This window comes from Bemisia tabaci, chromosome 9, assembly GCF_918797505.1.
Source record: "Bemisia tabaci chromosome 9, PGI_BMITA_v3".
NCBI classification, from domain to species: domain Eukaryota; kingdom Metazoa; phylum Arthropoda; class Insecta; order Hemiptera; family Aleyrodidae; genus Bemisia; species Bemisia tabaci.
This window is the reverse complement of record NC_092801.1, coordinates 2,625,435-2,641,531: the sequence shown is the minus strand read 5'-3', so window position 1 is coordinate 2,641,531 and position 16,097 is coordinate 2,625,435. Positions and strand designations below refer to the sequence as shown.

Here is a 16,097-nt window from a genome sequence, read left to right as displayed (position 1 = left end):
GTCTACAATGTCACAAACGGAAATAAGTGGTTTCGCTCTTTGGCTATCGATATCTTCTCAACTCCTCACCTGAAATTTTACAAAGTTCTTAAGTAAGGAATTACTGCGTTTTCTGTGTTCAGAAGTTTGCTGTTAAGGAAATTTCTCAGAGTGCTGCACTTTCTTCATGGCAACTAAGCGTAAGCAGCCCCTAGTATTACGGACGTAAGCGAATATCCGCAAGACTACACTCTGGCAATTGCTGGAATGTACATTGTATAAGTACATTTCCGAATAGGTATGCATTCCGTGTATGGCCAAATGAGAAAATTGGCGAATTCCGTACTGTCAATGGGATTTTTTGGAAGCGAAAAAATTTAGCCATCGTGTTATCCTTATGTGAAGTTTAATTGTTGTATCCTCGGTTTCAGCCGCTACAAGAAGCTAATCTGGCTTGGTATGGCGATATTACTCCTGTCTCATGGCACCAAAACGTACGTCCGCAACTGGGATTGGGAGTCAGAATATTCGATATTTACGGCCGGTCTAAGAGTGAATCAGCGAAATGCTAAACTTTACAATAATGTGGGCCACGCTCTTGAGTCACAAGGACGCTTCCAAGAAGCCTTAAACTATTTCCAAAAAGCTGTCAGGTTGGTTTCAACTTTTTATTTACCTTTTGTAATATCGGATGAAATAAGTAATAAATATTAGATTATGAGAAGTAACGTGGCAGTCGCCCAGTTCCAATAAGAGGAATTTCATAATCTGGAAGTCATTGTCCAGCGATTTATTTTGTATTCGTAAAACTTTATGTGATGAGGTACAAATTAGGTGTGTATACCATTGAAACAAGTCCTCCATGATTTATTTGTGATTTTTTTCTGAAAAAAATTTTACACGAGATATTATTTTGGCTTAAAGCATTGTCTCTCATTGACATAATGGTGTTTTTTTTTTAGTTAAATCTGTGCGGATTCAACCTAAAGTCAGTTTTTTTTTAGTTAAAAAAGCGTCGTTTTGTTATTGCTAAGTTCAACTTTAAAGGACGATAGCACAACGTTTCTTTAACTCGGAAAAATTGACTTAAAAAAAAAACAAATTTTGTCGATAAGAAACGATGCTTTAAGTCAAAATAAGATCTCAAGAATTTTTTTTTTCAGTTAATAACATGATCAACATTTTTGATTGGTTTACTCTTTCCGATGAGTGGTTCAGAAGAGATGAACCACTGAAAGAAAAATAGGTACCCAAAAAATTAGGAGCTCTCTCAAAAAGAATCTCGATGATTCTCCACTGTGGACATTTGGAGTTTAGTATGTAGTACCTAATCATGAAAATAATTTTTACTCTTAAATAATTGTGAGGTAAAATTTAATTTTAATTTGCCTCTTTTATTGCCGTGCCAAGGTAAAACACTGTGCAAACATGTTAATGTTGCCATATTTCCTCTGATAAAAATGTATTTCTGAAGAAAGTCATGCATATCTTTATTTGATGTTATCAGAAATAAGAGATAAAATTGCAACCAAATTGTCTAGAAATTGAAAGATGAAGGTTTACAACTTTCCCAATGAATTTTTATTTTATCAAGCAAAATTTGGTAACACCTCAAGGCCTCAAGACCGTTTTTTCTCAGTGAGGCAGTATTGTGACATTGACAAGAGAAAAATCTTACAATTCGTAGAAATAAAACAATTTTCTTTATATCATTTGTATCTCTGCCATTGAAAAAAACATCATCAAGGAACCACGAAGCAACGAAAAATTCGAAAAAAAACGAGGTCATTTATTAATTTTTTGTGACTTATCTACAGCAGAATTCCTTAATTTCTCCTATTTTTTCAGTGTACAAGAAGATGATATCGGAGCTCACATAAATGTTGGGAGAACATACAATCACTTAAAAATGTTCAAAGAAGCAGAGGCTGCCTACTTGAAGGTCAGTAAAATGTTTGTTCTCATTATGATTTTAGAATCGTCACTATTAAAAAGGGCGGGGGGAAGTCCATTTTTCAAAATCGGTTTTATGTTTGCATTTTTGAACCCTCCAGTTGTCTTCACCGTACTACCCGAAAAATGAGTGGTAAGCTGCTTTTTTGAGTGACAGATGCTTAGTAATGCTAATTTTACATGCTAAAACTGCTAAAAAAAGCAAAATTAAAAATTGGACCATCGGCTTTTTTTAAAATACCGATTCTAATTTAACAAAATTTGGTAAGTATGTACACAGAAAGAGGAGAAAATGTTTCACCTTTACCTTCATAAATTTTTGGCATTTTTTCCTCTTATCATGTGAGTTTTCACAACCATTGGAAGAGAGATGGCAGAAAAACTATTACTTTGAAATTGAAAATAGAACACTTTCGCGGTCAAAGGACCTTGACTGGAAAACAAAGGAATTCAGCGCGGATAAATTTCATTACTATTCAATATGATGTCCTTCGCAACCTCTTGAATATGGTCAGCTATCAATGCGGAGCTTTCCTCTTGACAGTATTGAGGAAAATAGGTCTGAAAAGTGAATGTTTCAGAATTTTTACATAATTTAGTCATTGAATTGGCTGCTTGTTTTGCTGGCTGGTTTTTTATAACTGCTGTGTCGAATATGCAGTGCTCATTATCCTGAAGATGTTGATGCAAGGCTCTGCAGCATCATTCTTATCTTTATGGCCGTCGCATGGCAAAGAACTCCCCTCAATCTGCTACATTTCTACTAGAAAGTATGTACATATATTTCAGTGTGTGTGAAGTACTGAGAAATTATTTTTCCAGCCCTGCTTATCTCGAATTGGCCCAAAGGAAGCTAATTTTAAAAGGTCATCTTGAGCAGGAAGTCGTTAAGAGCATCATAAAAAATAACGAAATTTAATTGGTGCCAAATTCTTCGGTATTCCTTGCAGGGTCTTTTAAATTTTGATTACAGTAATTGCTCCTCATGTAGATGTTGATTGTCAATGAAAATTATCATTATAATTAAATCAGGAACTATTTGAAAACAACCTACCTGAAAATTTTCTCCGAGTGTTTGCTAACACGTTAAGTTCCTCTTCCTCTGTTTAGTGGCATTGTTTTTCCTTTTTTTTAGGCAAAAGCTCTTCTACCCAAAGCCAAGCCGGGTGAGTCATACCAAGCGCGGATAGCTCCAAATCATCTGAACGTTTTCTTGAATTTAGCCAATTTGATAGCTAAGAACGAAACGAGACTGGAGGAAGCTGATTTGCTCTATCGCCAGGCAATCAGCATGCGAGCAGACTACACACAGGCTTACATCAACAGGGGCGATGTCTTACTCAAATTGAACCGAACAAAAGAGGCGCAAGAAGTCTATGAGCGGGCGTTGTTCTATGACAGCAACAACCCAGACATCTACTATAACGTAAGTAGTAATTAGGGCTGTGCGAATATTTGAAAATCTCGGATATTTGAGTTCGAATTTTTTTCTGATATTTGACTCGAACTCGAACCTAGAAACCTCGAAAACTCAAACTATCTGACCAAATATACAAAATTTCGAATATTCAGGAAAGAGACCAAATCTTCAAAAAAATTAACTGGAATGCAATCTTGCGTCTAATTGTTTAAAGCGATTAAATCAAAGTTGAGTTTATTGCAGGGGCGGGAGACAGACAAAGATTTGAATCGGAGGAGATAAGAATATTCCTTTTTTCCATTGACGCAACACAGAAATAGGATCATGGTACTGAGCTGCACTGCCCCTGTCTTTACAATGTTGCTAGACTGTCAGTGTGAGAGTAGTAAAACTGAATAAAATGGATTTTCAGACAGTAAGCTGCAGCTTTATAGTTCCGCAACATTTCAATTAATTGTTCGTCATAAACTAAAGGAAACAAGAAATTAACTCCATTATTCAATGCATTAATTGATTCTTGATCCTATTATCTTTAACAGTAATTTCTTTTTTTCAAAATTGAATCCTCTTCTGCAATTGTGAGTGAATTATATTGAAGAACTTACACCCTTAAACAGTTTTAACACCCTTTATTAAAAGTTAATGCAGAAAAAAAGAATGTGACACTAATTCTGTGCAAAAAAATTGAATGCTAGAAAAAAAATTATTTATCCAATGTTTACCTGGACTAACGAAGAATAGATTTTGGTCAAAAATAGGTCAAAATATTTGATTTGATCTGATTCTGCATAAAAAAAACCATATTCGAACAGCCCTAAGACTATTAATTGAGTACATGATTGGCCCTTCTTCTTCTCACAAAGTGATCTAGCAGCTACGAGTATCAATTTCAGTAATTCCTCCGTAAGTGCCAAGTGGTAAGTCATTAATAAACAACAATCGAAAACACAGGAAAAAGCGGAAACAAGGCTAAAATACAAAATATAAAGGCAGGACGTTTCGTTACCTTACGGCACCATTATCAACTGCAAAAAAGAAATTAAAATAAAAACCAGCAAACGGCGTTACATATACATATACATTACATATATACATTACATATACATATACATATACATTGCTGGTTTTTATTTTAATTTCTTTTTTATTTTTAATTCTTTTTTGCAGTTGATAATGGTGCTGTAAGGTACCAAAACGTCCTGCCTTCATATTTTGTATTTTAGCCTTGTCTCCGCTTTTTTCTGTGTTTTCGATTGTCGGTTCCGTTTCGGGCTGCTTTTACATTCTCTTTGTTTTCCACTGTCATGAATAAATATATACGCGGACATGGCTTCCAGGACCAGTCTGTACGGCTGCAAGTTTACTTAGCTGAGGGAATGCTGCATCTGTATTCTTAACTTAGTCGTAAAAGGGTGCAAGTGTACGAAATCCATCAGTGAAATGGAGCTTGATGTCTGTGGTTGATACAATTTTACTAATTTCAAGTTTATAACATTCCAGCTCGGTGTGGTGTTCTTGGAGCAAGGAAAAGCCTCTCAAGCCTTGGCATATTTGGATAAGGCTTTAGAGTTTGATCCGGAGCATGAGCAGGCGTTGCTCAACTCGGCCATTTTACTTCAGGAATTGGGCAGAGCAGAACTGCGAAAAGTTGCTCGTGAGAGACTTCTTAAGCTCCTTCAGAAGGTATTGAAAATTCATTTACCATAGTTGGCATCAGTAGAACGGAGCCGGTGAAAGCAAGGTTAAAATCAGTGAAAGGCATTGCATCAGCCCTTGCTAAATTACCCTGGCTCCTTCTCCTTTGAGGCCTTGTATTGTGCATTTGTAAAAGATCGCACGTCCCATAGTGAAAAATAGTCAGCAAACAATGATAAGATCGATGCTGGTGTTTTAAACTGCCTCGGGTCTGATCACGCCTTTGAGCAAATGCTCAAAATAGCTATAGCCACCTAAATTTCTCATAATTTTCAAGTTCGGATCCAAAAAAAAGTGATAACCGTTACTGAGTGTTTTTTAAGCGTGCCAGTAGGGCTCGCTTTTTGAAATCACTCGGATGTACCATAGTACAGCACACCGATCAACCAATGCTATTCAACGGGTCGTCCAAATATTTTTTTCCTCGGACCCGTTTTCTTGTCTTTGAACCATTATACTGTCAAGCCCTGATGGTCTCTTACCAAAAAACCGAATGAACTGCTAATTGGGAACCCTTGAGAACATTTTCCTGTCAAAACCGTATTATTTCATTTGACAAAAACCTCATAGAAGCTTTCTTACGCTCGGAGGACTCAACTCTAGAACCTTCTTTCCCGCCAAAACTGTTTAGCCAATGAGCGTCTTGCACTGCAAGTGCAATCTGTGATGAGCCTCGTGACTCTTTATACCATGTACTAACCGTGGCCCCTACAGAAATCCACTCAAACCACTGCAGTTATCTCCCGATATAGCTTTGGGTGTCAGGTTTCGAGCAAGGCAATAAAAGACGGCGAGGAGAGGGTCGCCTCGTCGAACCTATTATCTTCCACGCCCGATTAACCATTCACCGTGACGCCAGGATCCACCAAATTTTCACAAAAATTGTTTTCCGTCTATTTAGCGAGTTTTTCCTTACTTTCCGTTAAAGTACAAATAAAAAGAGACCTCATTTGTAAAAATCGGCCGAATAGGAGAGAAGTTACAGTTCGAAATCCAAGGAGATTAACTCAACGCGATTTCGATGCACGGCAGTTCGCCCAAATCACGGTCGTGCGAAATGCCGCATATCAGCTTAAAATCAAGATAATTGGACGGAATCTTTAAAATCAATTTACATTCAACGTTCATGAATCAATATTTTCTCCCAAATTTAGCAAAAAGTACCAATTGATGCAAATAACAAAGACGTGAAAATAGTAGGTATGTGTCCAACATTTTAGTTATTCGGCACGCTTTTCCAACATATTCATGTTGGATTTTTCTGCTTGTTTCTATTTGAAGTAGAGATTTTTGAACCTTTAAATTGCTTACAGGATAGTACAAATGAGAGAGTGCATTTCAATTTGGGCATGCTGGCCATGGATGACAGGAACATTGCTGGAGCGGAGTACTGGTTTCGGCAAGCGATCATGTTGAAAGATGACTTTCGATCTGCGCTTTTCAACCTGGCTCTTCTGTTGGCGGACGACCAACGACCCCTGGAGGCAGCTCCATTCTTGAATCAGCTGGTCAAATTTCACCCTGATCATGTCAAAGGCTTGATTTTGCTAGGGGATATTTACATTAATACAATAAAAGACTTGGACGCTGCTGAGAATGTGAGCATAAGTATTTTTATTCAACTTATCATTTTTCTACAAAAATTGATAGAGGATTAGGACTTACTTTTTTTTCATTTTTGTCTTATGTATGAAGGTGGTGCTGACATTGATTGAAAAATAACATACTCGATTGAACGCATAAAACATGGTGCGTTGATTGCATGAAAGCGCGCTTGTAACTTTTAAGACTTTCATTTTAATCCTGTAGTTTTTTATGATGCCTCAAATAGTTTTTTTTTTCTTGCGGCATTCTCATTTTGCTTTGATATTATAACTGCAAGTTGATTTTAGGATCCCAATTGTTAGCAAGAATCTATAGTTTACTTTGGTTAATAATTAATTATGTTTTTGCAGTGCTACAAAAGAATCCTTCAATTGGAACCAGAGAACATTCAAGGCCTACATAACTTGTGTGTTGTGTATGTGGAACGGGGCAATTTACATGATGCGGAAACTTGTCTTCAAAAAGCGCACAGACTAGCTCCAAATGAAGACTACATTGTGAGGCATCTAAAAATTGTGCAGAATAGAATAATGAAAATGAAAAAGGCGCCAGAAAGTTCTGTTGAAAATTCTCCTGAGGCAGCAAAAAGTCAGGTTCGTAGAATTTCCATAGATTTTTTTCTCTGGAGTAACATTTGAGGACCTATACATAACAATAGCAGTCGCTGACATCCGCCATTTTTAGGGAAAACGCGTTTTTTGCATTCTGGAGCCCTCAAGAATGCCTGTGCAAAGTTTCAGACTTCCAGCACAATTTTTCGGCGAGATATAAACTGAAAACCATGTTATTTCTAAAAACAGCGGATATGAGAATCCACTGTTCTTCCCGGCCAGCGCGGCAGTACACCGTGGAGATTGATTCGAACGCACTTGCAATAACTGCCCGTACACCAGCCTTGGGCTGCAGCTGACACTCAAATGATACATATTGGGACTGTCTTGCCAGAATTTTTGATTTTTTTCTCATTTGATAATTCATTCCATATTGTTGTTGTAGAAGTTACAGACGGTTTAGTTTTTTGTTCAATTTTATTAAATAACTCAGCATTGACATACTACATCCTAACATTATATACCTTAATTTTTAAGTAATATATCATAGACTTTTTCCAAATTTCAATTTTGAAATTTTGCAAGGCGATACATTTTTCAATAACTCAAGTTCCCCAACTCTATTCATGTGGTGTAATGAATTACTTCTAACATAAAAAAAAAGTTTAAACTTTTAAAAATTACCTGCTTTTAGGTATGAAAAGTCATTAAGATAAAAATAAAACTCTGTATTATATTAACCCAACACTCCAGCGAAAATGAAATTAAATAAATGAGAGCAATAATAATTAAATGTCCCCTTCTTCTTACAGGTTTGAACGAGGTTAGACACAAAAAATATTGTTTTTTTTCATCTTAATTCTTAAAATTTGTTTTAATAAGTTTGCATTTACTTCAAGTTTAAGATTTTGTTTCTTTCATTTTGAGCTCACAGTTTTTACTCTAGTTTTGTCAGTTTCTGGTCATTACTTTTCCCTTTTTCCTAATTTTTGTTCCTTTTGTTGATTCTCAGGAATCTTCAAGTGCGGCTAATGCAGAAATGACACCCAACCACAATCCGCAAAACACAATCCTAGAGAAGCAAACCTCAGCGAAATCTTTCACAAGCGACCAGGTAGAGAAACAAACCAGCGGTCAAAAAAGTAGAGAAACAGCCGGCCTCGTAGCATACAACCTGCTCTCCTGCGTACAAACACCTGTTCAGACTGGAAGATAGTTTATTTTACTAAATAGCTCAGCAATTTTTCACTAATAATCCTTGACGTATTGGTAATGGTTTCATCAAATCAAGAACCTGTCAACTTGATCGTTGTCAAGTTCATTTTATTTTATTATGACTGAAAAAGTCAATGAGAATTTATTTTTTTAGAGAGTGTTTATTTTCTGTGAGCGTCTCGTGAGGGAAAAGTTGTGATTTTATTCAGTTGAATATTGCCTTTGCTTTGCGAACCCTGTTTTCATCTGATGAGATTTAGATATGCTTTGAGGCATGTCTATAAATTTTGTCGGTTTTGTAGATTCCCTCTATACCTTATTTCAAATTTATCTTTCTTCATTGATATATTTGTGAAATGAAAAGATATGAATCTGAGGGATGCTGTTTTTTGCACCAGTTTTAGTTGCTCTCAATTTCTCAGCAAAAAAAAATCAGTGACAGGGCCAAGAAATGGGGACTTTCACTATAGATGAAGAAAAATAATGTAGCTATATCACTAATTGAAAGAGTGAAATGAGTAAATTTCTGTACTAGACCTTTTAAGTGAATTTCAAAGTTCGATGAGGCAAATCCAGAACTTGTAAAATTAGCTGTCAGAGTTTTCTCATACCTAATTTTCATCTAGAAAATTCAACATCAATATAAAGAGACTAAAGCTCTTGCTTACCTTCTCGAAGTTTCATCCTGAACTAATATCTTTAAATTCAATTTTGAATGGAAATCGAAATATCAACCAATACTATTTGGGTATAATTCTAAATTGAGGTACTTATTACCCCAGCTTTTGGAGCCAGCTCATCTCAAACAGCAATGAAATTCTTTATAAACCAAGCCACAGCTTACAATTTTGACTTAAGTGCATTTTAATTTTTCTCATTTTGTCTTCGACATCAGCATTTCTTAAATGATCAATTCAAGACAAAAATCAAATTTATTCTTGAGGGTGTCAAGAAACAATTAGCATTGAAAAAACAGGAAAGCAACAATTTTTACTTGAATCATATTTCTACTTTGAAGTGAAGGATTCAAGCAAACACCGCAAGTCCCTATTCACCGTCCAATTTTGTCACTCCTATTTTTAGGATTGAACTCTCCACCGCCCTAAGGGGGGCTCAAATGGCCAATAAGTTTACTGCAAGCTTGCTGATTGGCTGATCTCACTAATTTTAAGCTTATCTTAACTCAATGTGTGGCTAACCAACCGATTCAGTGGCTGTGTCTTTTGTTATATTGCCGATGAATTACGCCGCTCTTTAAAGAGCTGAAAAATGATCAGTATTAAAATTGTTAATTTATTCAGGGTGAAACTGTGAAATATATCAGGTATCATATGACATGGTCTCTAAATCGGTCTCCCGTGGCTACCAATATTCCAGTCAAGCCCCTTTAAATTTAGTATTCACGCACTCAGCATTAATCAGATTTACGAGAGTTTTTTCTTTTTTGGAGCATCCCTTTTATTTTATCGTTCGAATTTTTCTCATTTTACAATGACTTCTACCTTTTTAAAACGATCGTTTAAAGGCGAGAGTCCGATTTGTTCTCATATTATGCCAACTTTTTTCTGGTCAGTCAAAGTAGAATAACTGTCTCTTCGTTAAATAACCCTTTCTCATCAATTTTTACAAAAATATCGTGAAATTTTAATGAATTATGCTTTGACAATTGACCATTTTCCGATCAAATTTTGTAACGGATCAATTTCGAAAATAGAACAAATTACTCTCAGCCATTTTGCACTAAGGAGAGAGGCTCCTAATATAATGCATGCTTATTTGCAGATTCCTCCTCGCAAAACAATACTCGAAAAATGTGTACATTTTTTCAAAGTTAAAACAAAAAAAAGTATTTGTCTAACTGAAGTAGACAGAAACGAACCTGTTTGAACTGAATTAGTTCTCTGTCTTTTTTGTATGTGCATTCCTTGTTCTTGTAAACATTCATTCCGATTTGTGATAAGCATTTCTCAAGCACTCTCTGAACTTTTCCTGCGCTGTGATCGTTAGTTTGTAAGGTGATCAATCTGAATTTTCTTTATTTTTAACTCCTTCAAATCCCATCTCAATTCTGTGTACTTACTCATTAATGTTCTACGCATCTTAGATTAGTTTTTGTCTTTACTTAATCTTTTTTTTGTCTACGTATGCTTTTCTGTATTTAATTTTAGGTTGCGTTGATCAAAATGTAATTTAAGTTGACGGAGAAGTTTTTCTACTTCAAGTGATTTTTCAGTTTTACTTCACTGAAGACGTTTTTTTGCCTTGTGGGAAATACAATAATTAAGGCATGTCCATCTTGCATCTCTCCAAGGACAACGCACTCAATGCCAAGAAATTCAGCTGAAGTTCGTAATTGTTTGATATGATGTACCTTAAGATCTCCTGAGCGTGATTTATTTTTTAAAATTAAACATTGTAAATGCGGATCTGGAGACAAGTGGATCTGAATTTTTCCGCCCTCTTACACATGTTTCCTAATGGAAGTATGGGACTGCTGCTACATGTGTGTGAACGCTGCACTGCACGCTCTTTTCATTGAGAGGAATTTGATTCCTTTCGTTTGCTATTTTCCTGGCTGGCAAGGGAACAAAATATCTCCTCTATATTATATGTAAAATCTGTATCTCTTCTATCATATGTAAAACTGCTAAAAAATGCACTTCTCCTCCTGGCTTTTCTTGAAGTCGTCACATCTAAAGTTCGATTTTAAGAGTAGAGTTTGCTCGGGAGGCTGTAAAGAACATAATTTAAAATTATGTCAAAAAGCCGGCATCAAATTTCTTGCTATTGTGTGTGTAGTCCTTTTATGCAGATCTTTTCAACTGAGTTTATGGCTGAACACTGAATCTGCATGCTAGCTCCCAATAATGGATTGTATGTAAAATCTTTAATAAATTAAGGTAGGTTTTGCTGAAGTGTAGAAAATTCTCCTCTGTGATTTTAAGTCTCTTATAATTTATCCTAAATCCTGTATACTTGCGAGAAAATAAGAAATCTGTAGCAATGGGTCAGTCTCAAAAGTCATAAATGACGTGTATTGTATGTAGTACCTAGCCTCTCACTATGTCTGGATGTCTTGGGGTCCATTGTAAGTTTGCAGTTGCAGTTTTTATGAGCAGGAAAAAATTGTGTCTGAACAAGGTTTTTATGTCTAATATAAATAGAAATTTTAGACTCTGGAAAACCATTGCACTTTTCAATGCAAAATATTCTCCTAAAGTTTTATGTAGAAAATACCATCTGTACAAATCTCATCATTATTTTTGGTAAGTGACACAAGTTGACCTGCTCGAACTCTGCTCGAAATATATAATCATAATATTATACTTTCCACGGTCCTGCTGCAGACCATTTCGTGTTAAGTTTTGTGGATTAAGAATTTTACCTCCCTAATTCACCAACATAGAGCTTCAAACCCCTTTCTCATATGATTAGCGAAGTGTGATGCATAAAAATTCATTTCATGTTGTCTAGGTAATTTCTTCTTGTGTTTTTAGCCAAAAGCTAAGCGATATTAATGACCCTGAAGTTTCAATGAATTTTCATCGATTTCTGAAGAATATTCTGAAAAAATTTCAAGACTAAAAGATTTCGTCTTTTGTTAAAATTAAAGAATATACAGATAAATATTAGAGGAAATTCGTCAAGCAATTAGGCTAACTGCCCAGAGTCATCTCTTTGATGCGGCCAATCTGCCGGTCATCTAACATCGAAGTCATGACTTTCCAGAACATCTGGGCAAATATTCTTGAAAGATTGATCTTGATTCACCCTTAGATCATCCAGTCCGCATCTTTTATTTCTTCTGCTATTCGAACCCCTGTCCCATGTTGAATTTTTCTTGATTTTTGCTCCGCCACCTGCAATTTATTTTGGCAGCAAAAATTGCTTCATATGTGCTATTGCAATGACAATCATGAGATTCATTTATCTTCTGTTTCCTGAAAAATTTTGAAAGCATCGTTTTTACTTTTACAAATTTGTGATGTTCTCCTTTCCTCATTTTGTAAATACTTGCCTATAGAACTGTTTTCCCCCTAATTTCTGTCAATTTTTTTCTAAAATTATGGCTTCCATGTTCGGACATTTTCTCCACACTTTCTCGGCCTGCACTTACAAGACAATTAATTGCAATTGTTTTCTTTACAGCCTCCTTGGATCGTTCATGAATCAAGGAAAAAAAACAGAATTGCCCTTAAAAACTAGTAAAAGAAATCCATTACAACCCCTATTATTATCAACAGTCATTTCCAACTTGGGGCTGTATCTGATTGCTTACTGTAATGGGCCTATAAATGAGGTATGATTTAAAGCTCCAAGTAACATGTTTTCTTTTCAAAATTTCATGCGAAAAACAAAAAATAAAACGAAAAATTCGAAAATCAATCTGAAAAATGATATATTTTCACCATTAGTAGGAATTAGTATTAGGCAAAAATACATATGACATCATTCGTATTTTCCATCCTCTGTTTGAGCTGTATTAAAAATACTTGTAATAAAACTATAAGGAATTGATTTCCAAGTCTCCCGTTTTGTGAATCGTTTTCTACGCAGGATTTTGAAGAGAAAACATGTATCAATTCTTTCTAGTTTGGACCTTGTCTAGTAGCTCATTATATGGACGCATTTCTATCAAACAGAACTATGTGCATCATGACGTGAGCCCTGGTATGCATGTATTTTTATGGGTCTCAGGGCTCATGTCTTAATGCACATAGTTCCGTTTGATAGAATTACGTCCATCATGGTGTGGATGAGAAAAATGTTTTTCTGCGCATTGATTTCTCTTTGATTTTATAATTGCAATCTAATTTTAATCCAATAACTCATTTTTTGGGTCAAAATCCAATTTTAATTAAATTCCTTTCAATCTTTGTAAGTACTTATCTCAGCAAAAATGGAGATGTCTTCATTGAGAGCGTTTATTTTTAGGGAAATTATTAAGTTATGGGAATCAAGAGTCAGGTCTTGATGATGAATCAGAATGGGCTGAGTTATTCTGCAGCTAACTTTTGGTCTTGCAAATGTTTTGTCGAATCAAATGTGATTTCAAGACTTCTGTTCGACTGTGTTGATCATAGATCTTGTCTTGCCCATATTGCAACATTTCTGATCAAGGCTCTCGTTCCCTCTTTCATACCTACTTTTCAAGTTTCTTTATCCTGTCTGACGTTTGCTGTGATTATGTTTGACAATAAGGAAGGGAAACTTCTTTTCATCCCTCATTCCTCCTTCTGCCTTGAATATTTTGGACTTCCTTTCCAGGCTCTGAAGTTATTGAATCAAAAAATTTTCAGCTGGCCGTATGCATTTTACAACTGACTTTCCTTGATATTCCGATTGTTGCTGTTAACCAAACCACGTTCAATTTTCCTTGAAGCAGTGGTTGAATTCTGGAGAATTTTATTGATTGAACAAAATTGTTTAAGTCTACATTTCAGTTTCCTTTTTTCAGGAGTATCCTAAACTTCTACCATTAGAGACGGTTCTTCATGTCTTGCATTCAAAAAATTTGGTTTTAGTTTTTAAGGGCTGTTTCATTTAATTGCCTCTTATGTCAGTGAATTCATGAACCCTCTTGTTTGAATTTTTTGAGTGCAGTCCTTTGTCACAGCTAACTTACGTACTAAAGAGGTGAAAACTTCAGGTCCGTAAATTTCTTACTCAAAGGTCACTTTCTTGTTTTATATACATTCCATTCTCGGTGCTATACATTTTTTTATTATCAATTTTTTAAAGCATTTTCTTTTAGTATTTTTGGTTTACATATTTTAATTTTAATTTAAGTATTTGTCATTGTTTTTTAATTTACTTATTCTTCATTTATTTTACTGTATGGGTACTTTTAACTTACTCTGATCAAATTGATTTTTCCGCACAGAGCCGGGTCTCAACTTCGCTTTCTGCAAAAACTTACAGTGTTAAGCATAAGATCTTTTTTATGATCACCTTGTATGAGTTCTTGTAAATGCTAAAATTTGTCACAGTATTATTCTTCTTTCCCTTGTTAAGTTGATCAGCATCTTATTATAATCTTGTTGAGCCAACATGATATCAGTATGATAAGATGCCGGCAGATAAAATCAGTATAATATCTTACTGATACCATACTAACATCCTAGAGGAGAATCAGCCAATTTACATTATGATATGCTGATCGACTTTACCAGGGATTTCAATTATCATTACCTACTAGCGTAGAGTTCCCGCCAAATAAGTTTACGAACTTTTAGACTGCGACAGAAGAATGTGTGACGTCATTTTCGGAAAGTCAGTGCAAGAGCAAAGCTAGGTGGCGGATATCTTCTGTCACAGTCTAACAATGCGTAGACTCAGTTGGCACGGGCTCTAATGGCATACAGAAATTTTACAGCCTGATTATTACTTTTGGTTCTTACTTGATAACATGAACGATTGGATTTCTTCCTCCTCTTTTTAAATTTTCTATTTCTTTCCTTTTCCTTTTTAAATACCTAATCTCTGCCCAGTTCTGTGTTACTTCTAAGCAAAATTCACTCCCATCATTCTGAATACAGAGGCAACTTTCAGTTCTTTATTCAATTAGATCTTTATTTTAGTTAAACATTTTGTGCCTTGTGAAACCATTTTCACTCGAAAGCTAAACTTATTGTTTACTAATGAAAAATTGTGTTTGTGTAAAAAATTTATTAACGACACTCCTGGTCTAGTTGACTTGTTATAGATATTTTACAAAGTCTAATCAAAAAAGTTTTTATTGTAAATTGAGATTGTACCATTAAATGATTGATATTTTTTTACAAACTGTAAGTAAACTACCCGTATGTGCTAAATGTTTAAAAGTAGTAACTTATGTTCTAGATTTATATGTTTTAATTTTAAAATGACCGGATAAATGTGTTATTTGTCTCAAGAAATTTTGCTTTTCATTTTTCACCTCTCCAAAGTCGAGCGTTTTTCATCATCATTAACAAAGAGTCAAAAAGTGGTCAGGAAAGCCGTTTTTGACCAGTTTTTGACTATTTTATCGGCTCGTTTTTCGAACAGTCCCGGCTCGAGAGTCGGGACTGTTCGAAATCGATTCTATGAGTCCAACTACATAGGATGCGACTGAAATCTTGAAATTTTTTTCTCAGTCCAAATTCTAGAAAAATCGACACTAAAGAGGACTAAAGAGCGACGCCTAGAATGGCACAATTTGGGCTAGCGGGGATTTTTCTGAAACCAGGCCCAAACGATACCTTATGATACCCTAAAACTCTGGTTAAAATTTTAGCTTGAGTATACGCACGGTTTTTGAGAAACTAGGGGGCAAAGTTGCAAATTGCCATCATTCTGGACAGCATTTCTATAGCAAAAAGACGGGAAAAATGGACGAAAAAGTTACACCTTTGATGGGTTTCGGTTGTAAATGTTCTCTTTGGGCCCCCAAGCATTTAACTGTGTTCAGTTTCAAAAATTCTGGTCGCACAGTGGTCCAAAATGGGGAGAAATCGTCGACAAATCAGGATTCTTTGTCAAATTTTGAGAAATGGAAGTAAAACTGTCGGTCTGCTGCAGTTTTCATGGCTAACAATGTTCTTATCGGTCCTCAATGCATGAAATTGTGTTCAGCTTCACAAATGTACATCGCACAGTGGTCAAAAATGGGGGAATTAGTGGACAAATTAAGATCCTTTATTAAACTTTTTAAAAAT

The 16,097-nt window shown here is 35.4% G+C and overlaps 1 protein-coding gene across 1 annotated transcript in view; it reads left to right on the top strand.

Annotated features, from left to right (window-relative positions):
* The window catches only part of LOC109039421 (Transmembrane O-mannosyltransferase targeting cadherins 3), a 43,326-nt gene extending 28,009 nt beyond the window's left edge, over positions 1-15,317 (top strand). The window contains exons 5-11 of the mRNA XM_072304382.1: positions 411-632; positions 1,828-1,921; positions 3,068-3,358; positions 4,853-5,035; positions 6,361-6,645; positions 7,003-7,245; positions 8,216-15,317. Coding sequence (XP_072160483.1) covers positions 411-632; positions 1,828-1,921; positions 3,068-3,358; positions 4,853-5,035; positions 6,361-6,645; positions 7,003-7,245; positions 8,216-8,419 — 1,522 coding nt within the window. The 3' untranslated portion in view covers positions 8,420-15,317. The remainder of the gene's footprint in view (positions 1-410; positions 633-1,827; positions 1,922-3,067; positions 3,359-4,852; positions 5,036-6,360; positions 6,646-7,002; positions 7,246-8,215) is intronic.
* The last annotated feature ends 780 nt before the right edge of the window (positions 15,318-16,097 follow it).